We start from the raw sequence: 20,952 nt of genomic DNA on the forward strand, positions 1-20,952 counted from the left end.
ATGCCATTTCAAAGACACCTGCTTGACCAGGAAAACATACAAGATGGTCACTAAGGGGGCTGGGGTTTCACTCCCACGTTAGTTGCAGCACTGTGCTGTGTTGCATCGTGGATCAGGCTGCTCCTGTTGTTGACAAGGATGAACTTCCAGTGCCCCCACGTTACTGGAAATGTAGCATCTCCTGGGTGTGGCTGCTTGTACATATTTGTGATTTTGAATTTCAAAGTGAAGGTTGCATTCAGCTAGGTTTTACTTCAAGATCCACTGAAATTAATTTACCTAAGCTATTCACGGCCAATCACTTCAGTGGCTATAATCATAGTATCACCAACCCTAGATACAACTCAAACTCTTTTTTTAATCACACAATCTTTGTATTATCTCTTTGAATATTTATGTTTGAATGGAATTATGTTATATATATATATATATATATATATATATATATATATATATATATTCAGAGAAAACCACCACCATCCCACTTAACTTAAAAATTATATTTATGGTACGGAAAGGGTTTGGAAGGTTTTTTTTTACTGTGTTATGTTCATTTCATTTGGCCTCTTATTTTGATTCCTAAAAATATTTATGTACCACCATATCTTTAAAAAAACACCAAGCAGTTTACAGTTTATTTATATTTAATGAAAACACATTAACTTTTAAAATCAGACTCCATCAGCTATTATGTAAACGTATTTTATTAATTGGCTGCATAAGCCTGGCAGTATAGAAAAGTCCTCACCAGGTGTTTAAAGGTTGAAACAGAAAGCATCTGCCCCAAAATGTATAATCCCTGCAAAACATTTGACTGTAAACCAACATGGTGCCCTCCAGATATGGTTGGACGACATTTCCCATTATCTGTGACCACTAGCCATGTGGACTGGGGCTGATGAGAACTGGACTAACCCCTGGAGGTCACCATATTTGGGAATAAGCTGTATTGAGCTCATAAGGTAAGACAAATAAACATGTATTAAATTCACAGGGACTTCTGAACAGAAATGTCTACTGGCATCCTATGTCAAGAATATCAAATGCCCCCAGAAATCTGGAATATTTCTGCACAGGACTCACACATAAAATGTTTGTGCCTAGGAACTGAAGTTGGCTCTGCACAACCAACATCTTAAAGCTATAATGCTGGCGTTCACAGATCAGGAGGTAAACAGTCTGCATCCCAGTTACTCTGTACTCCCCTCGCATAACCCCACAGAAGAACAGGGATCCACATTTGGGCCATATATTCAAGATTGTGGATTAATGCGTGAGCTACCCTGATTTCTTATGTAAAATGTGGGAAGATCTTTTTCGACCCTTTTCTTGCTTAGTTAGAACTTTAAGACTGGATACCACCCAATGTTTCTTCCTTAGAGAAGGCCTACTGAAATCAATGGACAGCTACAGATTTCAAGGTGTCTTCTCCGAATATCACTTAATTTTAACTATGTATGACAGGGAGGTACAGGGAGCCACATCTAGTGTTGTAATGGCAAGGTGAGTTAAGGTGACATTTCAGGGGAGGGTAAGTGACACCTGTTTATTTAATTAGGGTGGTATATAAATTCAGTGAATAATAACAACTAAAACAGCTCAGGCTAATAAGGATACATTAAGGTCACTGCGTGTAGGAGCCAAACTCGGTAACATATTGTAACGCAGGAGAGAAATTCCAGGAGTTGGAAGTCCACAGAAAGGCTACTGTTCAGCACTACCCCAGCTAATGTACCCTACTTATGTATTTTTACTTATTAATTGTTAATAAAAATGGTTACTTAATACAAATCAAATACACACAAACAAACAGTACATTCTGTATTATTTTTCATTGCTCTCCTAACAAATTGAGTCAGGTTATCTAATGGGTATCGTAAACATTTGCAATTTCTACTGGATTCCAAATACAACTACCTTATAAAGAATGCAACAGGATCTTTCTTGTATTAGACAGCATGTTGATTCCTCTAATTTATCCCTATCTAATTTATCACCAGTTATCAAGATTCTTTAGCAAGCAACTAATCCCTTCATTAAAACCAGATTCAAATTATATAAGCACACAAAATGTGCCCAAAATATAGTTAAGTATGTGAAAAGAAGACAAAAACTTACCGCTTTTCCCCATTATATTCAAACTTTATCCGGATGTCATTCTGCCAAAGAAGAGATTGTTAGTTCACCAGCTACATGTTTGGGCATTTCCTTCCTTCCATAAAACAATAATATATATTAGTGAGTTAACTACAGAGCAGAAGTTGTGGATTTGTTTGGATTTGCTGTAACTACTCTGTGCAGTTAATTTTAATTTCTTTCCTTTCATTAACCCTGTTTGGTAAGCTGTAATGTAATTTCCAACACAGGCCTTAAGACTATATGGCAAAACTGAGGTTAAGTCTTGGGCACTTTGGGATTTTGAAGGGGGAAAAGGCATGTCGCTCCAGATTGTGGGTCAAACTAAATCTGATGCTAAGTGTACCATGCTTTTTTAAAAAATAAAAATATCATCCACATCTTCAGAATATGGATGGTTTTATTGGGGTGAAATCAGAGGCCAATGCTTTTGAAGGAGGAGCACCAGACCTTCTTCTGTGTTGTCCTGTAAGGAAGGAGAAGGGGGTTCTCAAGGTGGCTGCTGGCTAGACCCCAGAATGTTCAAACCTTTGGGGCTTTTGGAGAGTGTGCTACTAAGGCTTCCATTCCAAGGAGGACTAGAATAAATGTGGAGGAAATTCATTTAGCCTCTTTGGTATCATAGAAAGATTGCTACATCTCTGAAAAATTGTAGCTGAAATGCAGCACAACAGGTGAGCCATGCATCTCAACCATGCAACTAGTCTTGGGACTGTCTTGGCCAGAGGTCACATGTGAGTAAGGATTATGAACCCCACAGCTTCCTCATAACCTATAGCCCCACTGAACGAAGTGTCCCAAGGTTCCTTTCAATGTATATCTCATGCATGCCTCCTCATGTTGGGTATGGTAGGAGGTTTGCTTGTTTTGTTAACATTCTTTAAAGGTAAAGGGACCCCTGACCGTTAGGTCCAGTCATGGCCGACTCTGGGGTTGCGGCGCTCATCTGGCTTTATTGGCCGGGGGAGCCGGCATACAGCTTCCGGGTCATGTGGCCAGCATAACTAAGGCGCTTCTGGCGAACCAGAGCAGCGCACGGAAACGCCGTTTACCTTCCCACTGGAGCGGTACCTATTTATCTACTTGCACTCTGACGTGCTTTCGAACTGCTAGGTTGGCAGGAGCAGGGACCGAGCAACGGGAGCTCACCCCGTCGCGGGGATTCGAACTGCCGATCTTCTGATCAGCAAGTCCTAGGCTCTGTGGTTTAACCCACAGCGCCACCCGTGTACCTTAACATATTTTACACACACCTAAAAATATAAATGTCTCCTCAATGTCTAACAGTACAGGACAGAGAAAAGGTTTGCTTACCTGAGCCTTTTTGTCCTCTGCTGCACACACACACTGTTTGCTCAGGACAGCTGAGTTGCTGGTACTGTGCTTTTTCTTAAATGGGAAGAAAAAAGACAATGTTACATTTGTAAATAAAAAAGGGAAAGCTGGACTTATAATTATGTTCCCCTCTGGTCAGCAAGCAGGAGAGGAGGCAGCAAGCATTAACTGCACCCCGTCCAAAAGATGGAGCTGCAGAAAAAAACTTGACCTCATTTCCAAGGAAGAGACCCATCTAAATTTCAGCAGAATCAATGTTACTAATAATTCAAGCCATCTGGAAAGCTACAGAACCCACCATGACAAACAGGAGTGAAACATGAAAAAGACAGAACTCTTTGGACAGAAAGGCATCCAAATTAGTCCCTAGGTGAGGTTGGGACTGCACTCATAGAAGCACAACTCTCTCCTATCACATGTCTTCCCAGTGTGAGTGAGGCTGCCTGCTCTCCAGCCTGCGGACCAGAGAATCTCATGTTCTCTGTCTGGAAGCAAGAAAAGCAGGCAGCAAAAGAATGTCCAAAATAAGGCTTAGCGCTCAAGTTAGGATAAGAGGAATTATAGTTGCTGTAGCACAGGTGGTTCACCTGTGTGCCTCCAGATGCTGCTGAACTAAAATTCCCAGCACTCCTAGCCATTACCGTATTTTTTGCTCTATTAAGACTCACTTTTTCCATCCTAAAAAGTAAGGGGAAATATGTGTGCGTCTTATGGAGCGAATGCAGGCTGCGCAGCTATCCCAGAAGCCAGAACAGCAAGAGGGATTGCTGCTTTCACTGTGAAGCAATCCCTCTTGCTGTTCTGGCTTCTGAGATCCAGAATATTTTTTTTCTTGTTTTCCTCCTCCAAAAACTATGTGCGTCTTGTGGTCTGGTGCTTCTTATAGAGCGAAAAATACGGTAATCATGTTGGCTGAGGCTGATGGGAGTTGTGGTTCAGCAACATCTGGAGGCACACATTAGTCAGCCCTGGTTTACAGTATTAGCTGAAGGACTCTCCATGAAAGAAGGCATCTGCAGTGGCCAAGGAATTAAGTTTGAATAGCTATGTTGAACTTTCACTATGGTCAAAAAATCTCAGAAGAGTTGGGCAGATGAGTTTTCCTGCCACTGATTACATTTTGAGCAAAGGGCTTAGCAATGAAAGAGGAGTTTAACCATGAAGGCTTGGAGCATTTATTATTGCAATAATCAGGAATGTTTCTCTGAAGGCAAAAGGAGAAAGCACTTTCTCTCTGTGTGTGTTAGACTGCTTATTTATAAGATACACTTTAGTGTGAGACTCCCAGGGTGGTATACGATTTAAATAAGAAAAACAAAACCTTAATAAAAACACAGGAGCAGTAGCTGGCACTGCCATCTGTGGGAGTAGGAGATAATTCTTTGCTGCCCTGGTCTCCCGCTTGCTGATGAAGGAAAAATTAAAATTACCTGTGCAATAATAAGAAAAGCAGTTGGAAGGCTAAAAACAGAGGCAGGGAAAAGGAGAAGAAAATCCAAAGCAAACATTCTAATTTCTAAATAACAAGACCACCCAACAAACGGCAAACATAAGGCACCAACTTCTGACCTGCCTTGGTTTTTATTAGGATAAAATTGTGAAATCTATTTGGCTCAGCAGGCATTATGTTAATAACAGCCAATTACAAGGCAGGCAATGCAGCAGCTTTCAGGAACATACTACCTACCTGTCTGTTTGAATGTGGAGAGTCTTTGGTTTTCATGCTTTCAAAACCAGACAATCTGGGGCGCCGGCTCATCTTGAGTGCAACCAAATCCTTCATGATAGATTTCAAGGCCTCCTGTTCATCTGTAACAATAAATGAGGAATTCTTTTGAGCAGCCAACTTTTGGATGGAGAGGGATCTTTCTTTCTTTCTTTCTTTCTTTCTTTCTTTCTTTCTTTCTTTCTTTCTTTCTTTCTTTCTTTCTTCTCTCAGTCCAATACACATCACACAAAGATGTTTTACATTCCTTGCAAATACAGTGGTACCTCTGGATGCGAATGGGATCCGTTCCGGAGCCCTGTTCGCATCCTCAGTAAAACGTAACACGTGACTGTGCGCAGGTCGCGTTTCACCGCTTCTGTGCATGCGCGTGATGTCATTTTGAGCGTCTGCGCATGCAGTGAAACCCAGAAGTAACGTGCTCAGTTACTTCCAGGTCGCCGTGGAGCGTAACCTGAAAACGCTCAACCTGAAGCATATTTAACCCGAGGTATGACTGTACACTAAACTACATTTGCCTTTAAACATTTGGATCTAAAAAATAGCTAGACTGATTCAATATTACCCAACACTAGTTAGGGTCATTTTCCATTTCTTATGCTTGTGCATCTATCCTAGCCTGTCTCTGCTTCCTCCTCTTCAGTACTGTCAAAATTTGCCTTTTCCTAACTATCTACTGGGGTGGGGAGAGAACCACTTTGTTGTGCTTTCCCTGGAAAACACTACCTAGTCGGCCTTCCTTTGGCACTTTCTCCTTTTGATCAGTTCAGCAGGTACGCGCGAAACTAACCTCTTTAACTTTCAACTCAGGTTTCCTCTTGCTTTTCACAACAACACTGATGTCTTAAAGCTTTTCACCTCTCCATTCTTGCCCCTATCTTCCCTTATTGTATTTCCACCCCTCCACTCAGTTAATCTATTTGTGGCTTTTGCACCTTCTGGCAAGTCTACTTCCAAAGCCTGGAACAGTTCTCCCACTTCTCTACACATCAAGCTGAGGTCTTTACTTTGTAAAGCCTTTCCAATACCATCATATTACCGCCTTTTCAAAACCTTTTGATGTGATATTATGACTCGCTGTCAGAACATTTTATCAAACGCTGCCTTCCACTGACTTTTTAGAGGCATTAAATGCTAAAGAATGGTAACAAGGTCACATCTTAGTTCCATGCAATCTGCAGTAAACAGTTGGCCATGTATATTAAATACTAGTCTGAGCATCTTCTCTTCTCGATAAGAGCACATGGCTGCATTTTGATTTTAAGCTAGACAGTCTTTGCTTTGCATTGTCAGAACACCTGACATATAAATGGAGAATCCTTAATGGTTCAATGAAAATGGATCCTTTTTACTCGATGTGGTATAGATTTCTCTCCTATGCTAACTCAACTGAACAGCCCACTAAACTCCCTGCTCTACAGACAAGTATGTGGAGAGGTTTTACTGAGAACTAAATTGGCCCACCTTTTTCTTCTCATATGCAACAACTGAATGTGGCACTGTATTTTCTGTAGTTTACTGGGATTGAATTGGCTATTTTCTGTAGCTTATTGAGGTTTTTACCTTGCCTCTGTATTTTATTTTTCTACTTTTACATGTCTTTTTATTTGCCACATCCATTATTTTTATTGTACTGTCATACTTTGGTCCTCGAACAGAATCCATTCCGGAAGTCTACTCGACTTCCGACAATGGACAAAAACCAAGGCGCAGCTTCCGATTGGCTGCAGAAGCTTCCTGCACTCAACTGGAAGCAGTGAAAGCTGCGTCAGACATTCAGCTTCCAAAAAACATTTGCAAACCAGAATACTCACTTCTGGGTTTGCGGCGTTTGGGAGCCAAAACATTCAAGTTGCAAGGCATTCCAGAACCAAGGTACAACTGTATTCTATATGTTTATTCCACTAGAGATCTACAGCCACTGTGTCAATATCTTGTTTCACTAATTACAGGAAACCCTTCAAAATACGTATTCAATGGCCTGCTCATCCATTATCAAAGAATATACAGAGGCACTACAGTCATATAGTTAATTACATAGTCTGTGTCTCTTATGCATTCAATGATCCCTATTAACAATAGTGATGAGACAAGTCCCACCAAACCCAATGCAACTTATATCTGAATAATCACATATAGGATTGTGTGTTAGACTGCTTGTTTGTCTGCCAGCAGGTACTAGAATAACGGTTATATAAGCAATCATATTAGCAGCCCAGTGTCAAAATAATTGTTTTGCAAATCCAGCTGTTCAAGTAAACATCTCACAACTGCAGTATGGAATATAAATTAAGGGGTTTTGGTTTTGTTTTGCCAAAAAGTAATTGGGAAGTTAGAAAGTTTATTGGGTGGTGTGTTACAGTATGGTTACAGTGAAGCTGTGCTGGCAATTACATAAATAATGCTGCAAAAACAAGGCAGATTCCCAGATCCCATTTTCATGTTCGGATTGGATTCCTCTTCACTGTCCAGTAAGACATTAAGATCAAGAAGAGTAACCTGGTTAGTTATTGGTTTGTGGTGGGCTTTTTCAATGCTGGCACTGATGTTGTGAAATATATGCCCAGATTAAAAATGAGAGGTCCCATTGTATTGAAAAAGCACTTTTTACCCAGGCATTCCCTTGATCTCTCAACCAGTCCTATTTAAATTGCTATGCTGTTTTCATGTGATTGTTTTACTGCATATTTTAATGGAACTGTTTCACTGTGTATTTTAACAATTTTGCATTTTTATGGTGCATTTTAACAATGTTGCGCAATTGGTTTTTACATTTGGAAGCTGCTTATAGGCCTTATAACTATGTAAATAAATAAAGGGTACATTAGGCCAATAAGATCACACAGTGAACTTTAGGGTCAAGTGGCGATGTGAACCTAAGTATGCCTAGCCCTAGTCCAACATTCTAAATACTACATCAAAGTGGTTCCTGCAGTTTAGGGCAAAAGGCAGGGTTATTGTAAGAGGTCTTGCAAAAATATATCACCAGAATATGTGATGATGTACCACCGAAGATGCACTATGCCAGGTGCTGCATAAATCAGAAGTGGGGAAGTGAAGTAATATATTAGAGACATGCCAAAGGAGCGGCAACACTTAATGCAATCTCAATTATATCAACTAGGCCCAAGGTTTTCACTGCTGCAGAGATGCAGATCTGTGGTCACAAACCATGAGTATTAACTCAGAAATGTATTCAGGACCATCCTCCTTCACAGAAAACAAATTAGTCTGCCCCGGCACGCGTTGAAAAAGGACCATCTCTTTTTATACTCCTATAGGGCTGTCAATTGCTCAATGGCTGAGATTCTAGACCCACTTGTTATAAAGGGAGGGCTCAAACTGAATTCCTGTTAAAAAGTGAATTGCTTAATCTGCAATTAGTTACGTATCTAGTATCAAATTTCATGTTATCCCATTCCTGCCACCACTCATGTGTAGCTTTGATTTTTCTGTTACCAACTAGACTGGGGAGCTGTCCAACAGGCCAGAGAGCTTAACGTTTTTAGCAATGTGCTCTTCAATTTCTTCTCCATTCCTTGTTGTCAGCTTGTATTTCTTTTAGCTAAGTTTGTGTTCCTTCTTGTTCTCATTTGAACAAGACTGATATTTTCTGAAGGAATCCTTATTACCTCTAATGGCTCCCTTGATTTATCTCTCAGGTGGAAGATGAAGATGCCTAATCGGCTACCTTCAAGCCTTCCAGGTGTCTCTAGCCCTTCACAGGAAATGATGTGTTGGTAGAGCACACCAGAAAGCATGGGAGCTGGACTCCCAGTTTCCTGGGAAGATTATGTACCACAGGGTTTTGGGGCGTTTACTGTTGTGTTTGTGTCTCCAAGGCAGTTAGTGTGAGACAAACTAAAGCATCTGCATTTGAAGTTGTTCTCCATGTCTACTCTTGCTCAGATGACCTCAGTGAATTGGAACCTGTAATGTACTTTCAGCCAGATTAGCTTTAGATCACAGACAGAGAACAAATTAGATTTCTGAGCTTCTATACTGCAAAAAATCCATCATCTATGAAGTAAAATGTATTTCATCATACACAGTTTTGTCAGTAAAGCAATTTTCTACTATACAAAGAACCTGAATGTTCCCATCAATATACTATTAGAAACTGACATGACCGACTGCAGGATTTTGTATTTTTAAAATGAGTTTCTTTGTATACTATATAATCTTAATAAAACACAGTCATCCTAAGACTGAAACTATGTAAAGAAAAAAATCTTTGTTTTTAGGACAAGACTAAGCACTGCTGAGACAAGATCCCTGTATACCAGGGGTCGGCAAGCATGGGCTGGATCACTCCTGCGGAGATCCTGTGGGCTGGACCAGCACAGTGCAATGCCAGAAATTGCTTCTGTGCATTCCCAGACACTGAAAATCGTGCCTGCGCAGAAGCTATTTTCGGCGTCTGGGCATGTGCAGAAGCAATTTCCGGCACCGCGGACACGCGCAGATGCACACACACGGGGATTCGCCAAGTGGGCAGCTCGGTTCGGGGGTAGCTCATGGGCCAGTTAAGCGACTCTCATGGGCTGCTTCCGGCCCATGGGCCTTAGGTTGCCGACCTCTGCTCTATACTATATATTAATCTTATGCTCCTCTACCACCCGCCTCCTTTATGGCCAACATAAACTTTGCACTCCAATGCAAAAAAATCATTATTTACAAAAAAGCAAAGTATTGCAAGAAACCTAGAACACATGGTAATATGGCTAAACTGACTTTCTGGGGTGGGGGAAGGAACATTTAAAACAGTATCTTGTTAAGAAAGTGATGGACACAAATGCTTCTTCTTGCTTTCCTTATAATTGCTTTCCTTATAATTGCTGGTCTACAATATTAACTTTCTGACCCATGAAAAGCTATACTCGTCCACTCCTCTGTTTCATGTACAGCTACAATTAAGGCCTGCATGGAAATCAAAGTATACCTTCCAAGGAAGTTTTGTTTGCTTTTTCTAGTAGGTCGTTAGGGAAATATTACATGTAACCTTACAAATGTAATGGATTCATTTTCATGTTTGTGACATTGAACAGATAATGCAGAAATGACTATAAATGAAGGTTTGGCAGTTGTTGAACAGTGTAGAGAGGCAGAATTTTGCAAGGTCTCCAGTAGGTCTGGGAGAAACAGTTCAGCTTTGTGCTGGAATGATGTTGTTCAGGAAATGCTTTTCATGTTTTAAAATCCACACTCCACTTTATATCATTGATAAAAAGTAACTGGTACATACAAGGAAAGCTACTGTGTTGTGTCAAATGTTTATTTTGGTTAACATTTAGAACTCAACATTTCTTCTTCAACAAGGATGCAAACTAACAAAACTATAAACTAACAAGAGTAGAAACACTTCCAGAACTTTTGTAAATACAGGAAGCCTGCAGACCAATATGCTTGTGCAAGAAAGGAAAACTGAGCAATATTCATTTATTTGTCTTACAAGAATTCTGACACAGAAAAGTCAAGCTTTAAGGCACCTGGGAACCTCCTGCAAAATACAGATGTAGTTTCAAATGAATAAAATCCACAGATACATTAACTCTATGCTCCAATTCATGCTTATACAGATGCAAGTTCCCTGTGTTCAATAGGGCTTATTCCATGATATAGCAAAGTAGGGACAAGCTTTTATGATGTTATTTGAAGTGTAAATGCTTATGGGATGGGATCTTTATCTTGTGAACTGCCCTAATTATCTTGTGAACCACTCTGAAATCTTCAGACGAAGGGCAGTATATAAATTTAATAAATCATCTTCTTCATCATCACAAATCATGTTTAAGTTGAATGACATAAACCAAACAGAGCTAGCACTACTCAACTATGTCAAAAAACTGTCACATCTTTACGTGAAAGTGAATCACATTCATGACAACAAACATTATTTCTTTAAAATCATACTGTGCTATTTGTAAACAAACTGTTGCTCTATAATAGACTAATCTTTATACAGTGGTACCTCCAGTTACAAACTTAATTCGTTCTGGAGGTCCGTTCTTATCCTGAAACCATCTTAACATGAGGCCTGGGCCTCTGGTGTGCAACTTCCACTCACATCCTGGGGCAAAGTTTGCTTCCAGGAGCATCTACTTCTGGGTTAGAGGAGCTCGTTACCCAAAGCATTCACAAGGAAGATGGTTCGTAACCAGAGGTATTACTGTAGACTGTAAGTTAAAAAGACAGATTGGAAAAGTAGATGAGTAACTGCACAATCCTTAGTATATCTACTCAGAAGTAAATATCAAGGAACTTTTTCTGCAGTCAGTATGCTTATGATTGTGACCTGAATCTCAACACTGTAGTGGAAAGTTAAATTTCTTTCTTGCAGAAAAAGGAATGCATTTGAGGTGCTGCTGACCCCTTTTATGTAATAAAGAATGACATTCTCAAACCCATGTTTCCAAACTTGGCTTTATCCATGGAAATAAATGCTTCTGACCTTGCAATGTATACTATGTTTTTAAACATTTAAGCCATTACAGAAAGTGCACTAAATTCCAATTTACTGGCAGAAATAGACTGTTAAAAATGTAATACTGAAGGAGGGTGAGACATTAGAGGAAAACTAAGAAATACTGGAATCTAGCTTTGGATCTTGGAATAATTATAAATCTAAATCAATTACAGGATTAACTGTAAAGCTAATGAAAGTAATTAAAAATTCTGTTTGCTAATTTTTGTGAATATAGCTTAATATCATTTATCTTAATGTTAATGGATTCAACAACTCAGTCTAAAGTGGAAGATAGCCAGATCTACTATATATTTTGGAAAGCTGTTTGTCTACTATGCTTTTGGACCTTGTAAGATATCCTTAAGATGGTTTCTGAGATTAAGAAGCAGGTTTTCATCTATGTTTGGCACCATTCTGAATCAAAATGGTGGACTGAAACTTTCAAACTGCACTGGTTTTAAATTCTACTGATGTTTTGTTTTCTTATAATTTCAAAGCAACACCAAGTACGAGGCTGCAAGTAGTTTATAAAGAAATGATATCATGGAAATCCCTGAAAATGGCTGAAATGTTGAAAGAGGAAACTCAGCTGTTGAAATTAAAAACTGACGCCTGTCATAGCTAGACAAGTAACTTTGTCTTTAGGGTTGTTAACAGGCATTTCATACAATTTAGTGCTTGACTCACTTTACTTCCTGTAATTTAACTATGTTTGTAGGTATTTTTTTCAAGATCTAAAAGTTATTTCTAAATTTCAGCACTGGCAATGCAGTTTGTCTACTTCAGGCTGTAGAAATAAGTTCTGCATACTGAGCGTATTTTCTACATTTCTCTCCAGGCCAATGTTGAATACTTTGGCTGAGAGGTTTCCATCTATTTTATCATTATTTTCTTCACAAATAGTTAAATAAAAAATAATAATTATATATTGGAATTAGGTTGTAGTCTTTTGAACATTAGTCACCTTTGGGGAAAATTAGTTTGGCCCTCCTGCTTTCTTCAGCGAAGGTAAGCAAAATGGTTGCCATGGAAATATCTTTCTATTTCAGCAACTTTATTATTGGAACACTGATGTGTTTTACTTGCATGAATGAGTACTCCAACCATGTGTTGTATTATTTAAGCTTCTTCATTACTCTTTTTTGCTATGTCTATAGCATTGTCAATGACCAAATAACATTCTTGGGTACAGTACTCTGTTCGTGGAAGGTGCCTCCCACCAATTTGAGGTGATCCCCTCTCCTTCTTCAACCCTATGCAACAGCCCACCAAATTCAGGAGGATATCACAGCCCTCAGGAAAGGTTTTGTTAATTTGTTTTTATTAAATATTTTCTTTATAAGGGTATCATAGGGCTGCTGGAGAGATTGGCCTAAAATGTCACTATCCACCATCTTCTTCCAAGCCATTTCCCCCCCTCAATGGGGTCATTCAATCATATCAATCATTTGGGGTTGAGAAAAGCTAAACTGGGTTTTATTTACTTTTAACTGGAATTCATAATGAAACCAGATTTTTGGCATCTAGGCTTCTTCATAAAGAACTCAGAATGATTATTTGTTTCCTCATTCAACAGCATGCATGAGAAATGATCCAATACAACATTCAATTATAATATACAGATGCCACTTTCTTATTAATAGATATGGTTGTATCCAATGAAGTTATCTCATTAGTGCAAGGACTTACTCTCCTTGCATCCCCTCCAAATCTGCTCTAGAGGGGAAACCCCCCCCCAACAGTGCATGGGCAGAAAAGTCCTGTTGCAAAGGTGGAAATCTTTGTACAGTACTAACTGAGCAGCTTTGTTGTATACAGCCCACAGTCCAAAAATCCAAAATCTGTCAACATAAAAAATGCATATGGCCTGTCAGAGTTGATTACCCCTTCCATAAACCCAGAAGGTTTTATGTTGGGTTTTTTGTTTTTTTAAAAAAAAACTGAGTAAAAGTCTCTCTCTGTTCAAAGGGGGAGCATGAATGGGAGAAAACTGCAGTATTCCAATTATAGAACACAGCCTAACTTCTAACAGTTTCCAACTCCATATTTTGATTCCAATACTTGAGAATAAACTCAATGATGCTCATTTCTAAGTAAATATACATAGATTCAACCCGTAATAAACATCAAGCATGAAGTTACCAGATCACTGTGGCTAGGCCATGGGTAGGCAAACTAAGGCCCGGGGCCCAGATCCGGCCCAATCGCTTTCTAAATCCGGCCCGCAGATGGTCCAGGAATCAGCGTGTTTTTACCTGAGTAGAATGTGTGCTTTTATTCAAAATGCATCTCTGGGTTATTTGTGGGGCATAGGAATTCGTTCATCCCCCCCCCCCAAATATAGTCCGGCCCCCCACAAGGTCTGAGGGACAGTGGACTGGCCCCCTGCTGAAAAAGTCTGCTGACCCCTGGGCTAGGCTAGCCCTGTCCAGGAACAGGCACAACAGGTGAACCAACTGAAGCCCTTTATCTTCCCATTTGTTGTTTTTTAACACACATACATACTTCAGCTTGCAATCTGATCTGGTTTTCTACTTCTTCTCTACTGTTTTCCCCCCTTGCTATAATTTTGTGTGCTGTTACATTAGTTTGGAGTTTTGTAAGCTGCCCTGCACTTTTTTTTGAAGGGCAGGATATAAATTTACCAACTAACTGAAGTTCTGTTGCACACTATGTGAGGTAGAATGAACCTTTGGTCTCAATTTAGCAAGGCCTCCCTTGCATCCTTAATCATTTATTGTTTTATTTACGATGATTAACAGAAAGACTAAGTAGCACCTACAAGACCACACAGTTTATGAACTGAACAAAAAGCCCACATCTATGCCCAACTGTTTCCCAAATAAGCACAATAGTTTGCCTCTTAAATTAAAATATTGCAAAACCACCTAACAGCTATGAAAATGTAACTACATCCATAACCTAGATCAGGTTTTTGTCTCCAACTATGCAGACACAAAATTTTGCATTAGTTGAATGTTTGCGAGAGGAAAACCCAACATGCAAGCTCCAAATGATCAAGGCACCAATATAACCAGGTGTCATCACAGGAGCTCTGAATGATCTTAATTCAGGTTTTCCATATTGAAGGCATATTCACTGTAGATTTTAAAATCCCTTCAGCTGACAAAAGTACTTGCTTACAGATTTACTCACACACTAAAAAGCATGGTAAGTCCTCTTCATACTGTATTTTAGGTGAGCTTCCACTTTTCTACACACTTCTTATCAGTGAGTGGATCCATTTCTATGCCCAGCTAATAGGCACAGGACCAACACTACATGATTTATTATCTTCGATGTATTTTTCAAGTAGTGGTGGTGTCATCTATAACATGTGGCTGAATCTGAACAAACACCTTGTGTTATACCTGATGAAGTAATTTTAGGGCAATGCCAACTTTGTTGGAAAATGCATGCTTCCTCATATCACAAAGAACTGATTTTCTGAAGGTTCCCTAGATTTTAAAACAGAGAGCATGTGTCACTCTCTCATAGCACATAACTCCCACCAGTTCATTCCTCTTTGGGTTCAGAGTGCATCCCACTTTGGGGTCACTGTAGCATTAGCCAACAGATTCAGTTTGCATATTTTAATATTTTCAGGACAGGTAGTATGCAAAACAGCCAAAGCTCAGAATTCAGCTAATTCACACGAACCACAACAAATTACATTATGTCAACCTCTGAGGAGTATCTCACTTAAAAGTATAACACTTCCAGCCTATTCATCTACAAAGGAACAAAAATTAATAACTTTTGCGCTATTACCCCCTTTAATCATATACAACTTCACCTAAAATGTGAACAAAGTGGACTTTGGAGCCTTTGGAGTACTTGTTCATTACAATCTCCTCTCTCTCATTCACACAAACACATTTAGTGTGTTTCAAACTGTAGCATAGGGAGATTAATACATACATGATTTTGGCAAGACCAAAATTCAAGTTTCATCCATCCTGCAAGCCACCCCAATCTGACTGAAAGTGTTATATGCCTTAGGCAACTCCTTTAACAAAATGAACAGCACATCCGCAACCTCTTCAGAACTCAAGACCTGCTGAGCTACCAACATTTTAAAAGTACTGTCTAGATTTTTCTCAACTTTATTGTTTCATCTCCTTGAAGTTCCTTCTCCTTACAATCAAGTGGTGTGTAGATTTTACGAAACAAATAAAGTGAAATAATGAATAAATAAATAAAACAGCAAAAACATAACAAGACATACTAAGCTACCCGATCCTTGCCAGGACAAACAGAGAAAAGAGAACACTATTATACTTTGCCTGTGATTGTCTCCTCAAAGCATTTCAACAACGGGTGCTTGCAAACCAAAAGTTTAGCTAGTTCAAGGATGGAGATCACCTGTTGCCCTTCAGCATCCGCAGAGCCACAGGTCCCGTCGCCCACTGCTGTTCTGGCGACAGTTTAACCCCGTATCATATGGCCATTAACACAACCAGACCCCGCCAAATAGCAGCGCTAAACATAAGGTCAGTGCCTCTGGCTGTAAGGTTGGTGGTTTGAGCCCACTCAGGGATGGCTGTGGGTAGGATGCCTGCTTTGCAAGGGGGTTGGACTAGATGACCCTCGGGGATTACTTCCCACTCTACGATTCCCCCCACCCACCAGGGAAAACCAAACAAACTGCCTGGCCTCCTTGCTACTCTGGAGATGATGCTACTCATCTGGAGATGATGGATGGCGGCTAACAGATTGAGGTTGAATCCTGACAAGACAGAAGTACTGTTTTGGGGGGACAGGAGACGGGCAGGTGTGGAGGACTCCCTGGTCCTGAATGGGGTAACTGTGCCCCTGAAGGACCAGGTGCACAGCCTGGGAGTCATTCTGGACTCACAGCTGTCCATGGAGGCGCAGGTCAATTCTGTGTCCAGGGCAGCTGTTTACCAGCTCCATCTGGTACGCAGGCTGAGACCCTATCTGCCCACAGACTGTCTCGCCAGAGTGGTGCATTCTCTAGTTATCACTCGCTTGGACTACTGCAATGCACTCCATGTGGGGCTACCTTTGAAGGTGACGCAGAAACTACAACTAATCCAGAATGCAGCAGCTAGACTGGTGACTGGGAACAGCCGCCAAGACCATATAACACTGGTCTTGAAAGACCTACACTGGCTCCCAGTACGTTTCCAAGCACAATTCAAAGTGTTGGTGCTGACCTTTAAAGCCCTAAACAGCCTCGGCCCAGTATACCTGAAGGAGTGTCGCCACCTCCATCGTTCTGCCCGGACACTGAGGTCCAGCGCTGAGGGCCTTCTGGCACTTCCCTCCCTGCGAGAAGCCAAGTTACAGGGAACCAGGCAGAGAGCCTTCTCAGTAGTGGCACCCGCCTTGTGGAACGCCCTCCCACCAGATGTCAAAGAGAAAAATAACTACCAAACTTTTAGAAGACATCTGAAGGCAGCCCTGTTTAGGGAAGCTTTTAATGTTTGATGGGTTATTGTATTTTAGTGTTTTGTTGGAAGCTGCCCAGAGGGGCTGGGGAAACCCAGCCAGATGGGCGGGGTATAAATAATTTATTATTATTATTATTATTATTATTACTCGAGTTTGACCGACTTCCTTCCACGGTATTACCTCCCCCCGAGCTGCCCTCAACAGGAAAGCGCGCGCACCCTCAGCAAAGCATATTTAACCCCTCACATCCCTCAGCAGCCCCCCCCTCCCATCCCTATTAAAGGCAGCCCCCTCCATCAGGGCTTCCTTGACGACTCCCCCTCCCCCCCAACGCCTCCCTGACGTCAATATGTCGTCGGCCTGACGCCCGCAGCTCCCCTCACGACGGCCACCGGCCGAGTTCCCTCACCCATCTTGGCGGCCGGTTGGGGCGGGGGCGGGGGAAGCGCCTCTGGGGATGTGGGCGCCGTCAGCCGGTTGCCCCCCGCCGCCCGCTCTTCTTTCGCTCCGTCTTTCCCCTCCGCGCCGCTTCCTTCCTTTTCCTCCCCTCACAGCAGCCGCCTCCGCCTCCGCCTCCGCCGCCTCATTCCAAGGCTTGGGCCTCAGGTGCCCACTTCGGCCAAGTCCTTCCGAAGGCCGCGGGCAGGCAAGGCAGCGGCTCCTCCTCCTCCTCCTCCCGCGCCCGCCTTCCGTCGGTCTGTCCGACTCCTTCCTTCGGCGACGCAAAGACTCCCCTCTCGGCGCGGAGGTTCTGAGGCAAAGCCTCGTAACCGCTCGCGCATGCGCGCTGCCTTGGCTTGAAACACACGCGCGCGCACTCACAAAACCGCCCACCCGCGAGACGGTTTTTTTAACTCCCTGTCCCTCAGAGAAGACAGGAAGCGCGCGTGCGCATTGGCGGAGTAAGGCGGAGCCTCAGCATGCAACTGTCAATTGTAACGAGAGAAGCGGGTAATAGGAGGAAGATCTCGGCCAATCAGGCTATTTCCTTTTGCGCCCCACCCACCTCTTCTTTCACCCTCCCAAACGCACGTGGGCAGTCTGGTCCCAAGTCTCGAAAGGGGCATTTATCCTCGTGAACTCCTACAAGATCAGCCTAGCCAGGATTTTTGTTGGGGGTGCGGAGGGCAGGACTTGGTTGGAGGGGACAGGGCTTTTGTTGAGGGGAGGGCAGAACCGATGTGATTGGTCAATTTCTATTGTTTTACTTGATCTAGGGGGCCCCGCTAAGCCAGTGAAGATCAGTACATATTTGAAAAAGCAGCTCCCTTCACCACCAATAAAATTCATAGTGAGGCCTCCACACCCTATACAAATGCAATCAGTTTGCTGTTTGGTTTGTGAGTTTTTTGGGTTGCCTTCGGCAAGACCCAGCGACGACTAATAATAATTAATCTATTTGGTAGAACTAGTTACCTTGCAATCCTAACCACACCAACTCAGCATCAGCCCTATTGAATTCAGTAAGTCTTATTCCTAAATAGGTAAACTCCTATTATACATTTCTTCAAAAGCATTTAGCTTTTATAAGACTCTTGTAGAACAGGTTGTTATTTTAAGATCCAGCAGTTAACTGATAGCATTTATGGAATATTTTCATGTTACCAACTTTGCCATCTTTTCAGTGACAGCAAAGCCTTTATTCTCCAGATCATTTGCTCATCCTCATGCTGGAAGCTGGTGGATATTTCATGTGTGTCTTTTTTATTACCATTTTATTACCATTTTTATTATTACCATTTTTTTACTCTGTTTTTGTATTGTTTTAATGAACTTCCCATTGCATATTGTGTCTTTGCCTTTTCAGGTACTGTAAATTGCTGTAGGACTTCTTTTGGGTGTGCAAGAGATGTAATATTGTATACTACCTGAATGATAATTAACTTACTATTGTAGTACCTTTCTGGTGTGTTTTAAAAAGTTTTTAACAATGCAAAAGATCCTGCTCCTTTCTACATCAGCATTTCAAGTTGCCGGAAAGTTCAGAATGGCTTCTACTGGGGGTCACACCATAAACAACCTTTATAAGCCTCTTTCTTGTTTAGCAATGTGTCGTTCCAAGACAGGAACTGAAAATGCAATTCCTGCAGATTAGCATTCATTTGTAAGGCTAGATTTTCTTCCCCCAAAATAAAAGCTTCTGGCCACTTTCATTTATAGACTTGTATGATGGATTATTTTATAAGTGGCACACTTTCGTATTTCTGGAACCATGGAAAAATAGATTTTTAAGACTGTACTCTTGTTAAGTGAATGTTTAACAAGATAAAAAGAACTGTCTGGGTCTTATTCATGCCTTCCCCCTTACATCACCATGCATTTTAGAAATGTTCCATTTTATTAAAACGTAAGAAAGGCAGAATACACACAAAAACTAGGAATGGAACAAACAGAAGTATACAGAGAAAGGAAGATCAGTATCTTTAAAATTCCAGCATTCTACTTCAAACCTTTTAAAAAACTGTCTTAAATTTTTACAGTGTTTAATATAATTCCAGAAAGCAGGTGTTCAAAGATCAAGATAAATCCATTTCATTATAATTTCTTCATAAAAATCAACTGGGAATATTGCAACAAGTTAACTATTGTCTGCCACATAAGGTAAGATTAAGTCTAGTTCAGTAACAACTTTCCCCAATAACACTGGGTAAGAATATATATATATATGTAACACTCTAAGAGTGGGATGGGAGAAAGAAAAAGATTAACACAAGTAGAGTCAGTGCTATTGCTTAGTTGAAAAGAACAAAAGAAAGCAAAAATGAGTCTGGAACTTTATACAGTCATGCTACAAAGTTGACATCTTTCGGAAATCACACTGGGGAGTACAGTACATAAGCTAACATATTACCCTTTAGTATTGATTAGTAAAAAAATTCAGCTCATATTCATATTCTGTACACTAAAAACATCTTTGTTCCTTTCAAAAAACAGATACCACGAGTTCATACTCCATCACATAACCAATAACCCAGCCCCTCCCAGCACCACTCTGCTAGTGAATTACAGACCTGTTTCTTTACTGAGCACATCCTTAAGTCTCCCATGTGCCCATGTTTGAAGTGCCTTAGGACCAGTGCTATGCAGCCCATGGTCAAGTGCCTTTAACCAGTACTGTCCAACTCCTATTAACAGATTAAAATTAACATTTGGATTTAATCTAGTCCCTTGATTTCCGCGGGACTAAAAAAACTACCACCACAAGAATCTACTTTCTGTGTACTAGCTAGTTAAGTTGGCTGAGGGAGGGAAGAGGAGAAAAGATGAGAAAGTCAGGCATTTAATTCTCTCTCATACTTCATGTTCGTCTTCGGGCAAGAACAACCAGTACTGTTGAAACAAAGACATTTATACACCAGTTACCACATTTCCCCACTAATGTACTCAAGTACTATAAAACAAATAACCAATAGGTTTGTCACATTTCATTATGTACATCACTGGTGGTTAACATCTGAAAGTCTTCTCAACACACTTCCCCTTCTCCAGTGCCTCATGTAACTGTGGAAAAATGGTTTGATACACCATTTCTGACCATTAATGTGTCAGAAAAGACCTACCTCAGTGTGCCTTGATATGGGAATAAGTGGCAACATTCCACCATAGCTATGTAAGAGAAGCTTGTGTATTTCATAATGAATTACACATGTCTGGTCATAGTAATGTTCCAAGAAAAACAATGCCATCCCATTTTAACATCATATACAAGTTAAAGCTTCACTCCAGAAAGTTTCTGCAAGAGCCAGCTGTATCCTGTCACTGCTCCTGAAACATCACGTTTTCCACACTACCTTAAGAAGGATTTTTGCATTTTTCTGGATAGTGCTGGGATAAAAGCTTCTCTTAGAAGGCGGAAAGCAACCGTACTCTT

General features: G+C 40.9%; 1 protein-coding gene across 1 annotated transcript in view; it reads right to left on the bottom strand.

Moving 5' to 3' along the window:
- Positions 1 to 17,976, bottom strand: part of MAP3K3 (mitogen-activated protein kinase kinase kinase 3) — a 37,604-nt gene extending 19,628 nt beyond the window's left edge. Inside the window, exons 1-4 of the mRNA XM_081837853.1 lie at positions 17,491 to 17,976; positions 5,159 to 5,280; positions 3,451 to 3,525; positions 2,119 to 2,159 (exon numbers count right to left, since the gene is read on the bottom strand). Of these exons, the coding sequence (XP_081693979.1) occupies positions 2,119 to 2,159; positions 3,451 to 3,525; positions 5,159 to 5,280; positions 17,491 to 17,494 (242 nt within the window). The 5' untranslated portion in view covers positions 17,495 to 17,976. The remainder of the gene's footprint in view (positions 1 to 2,118; positions 2,160 to 3,450; positions 3,526 to 5,158; positions 5,281 to 17,490) is intronic.
- Between the last annotated feature and the right edge of the window lie 2,976 nt (positions 17,977 to 20,952).

This window comes from Podarcis erhardii (assembly GCF_964252035.2).
Source record: "Podarcis erhardii genome assembly, chromosome: 13".
Classification (NCBI taxonomy): Eukaryota; Metazoa; Chordata; class Lepidosauria; order Squamata; family Lacertidae; genus Podarcis; species Podarcis erhardii.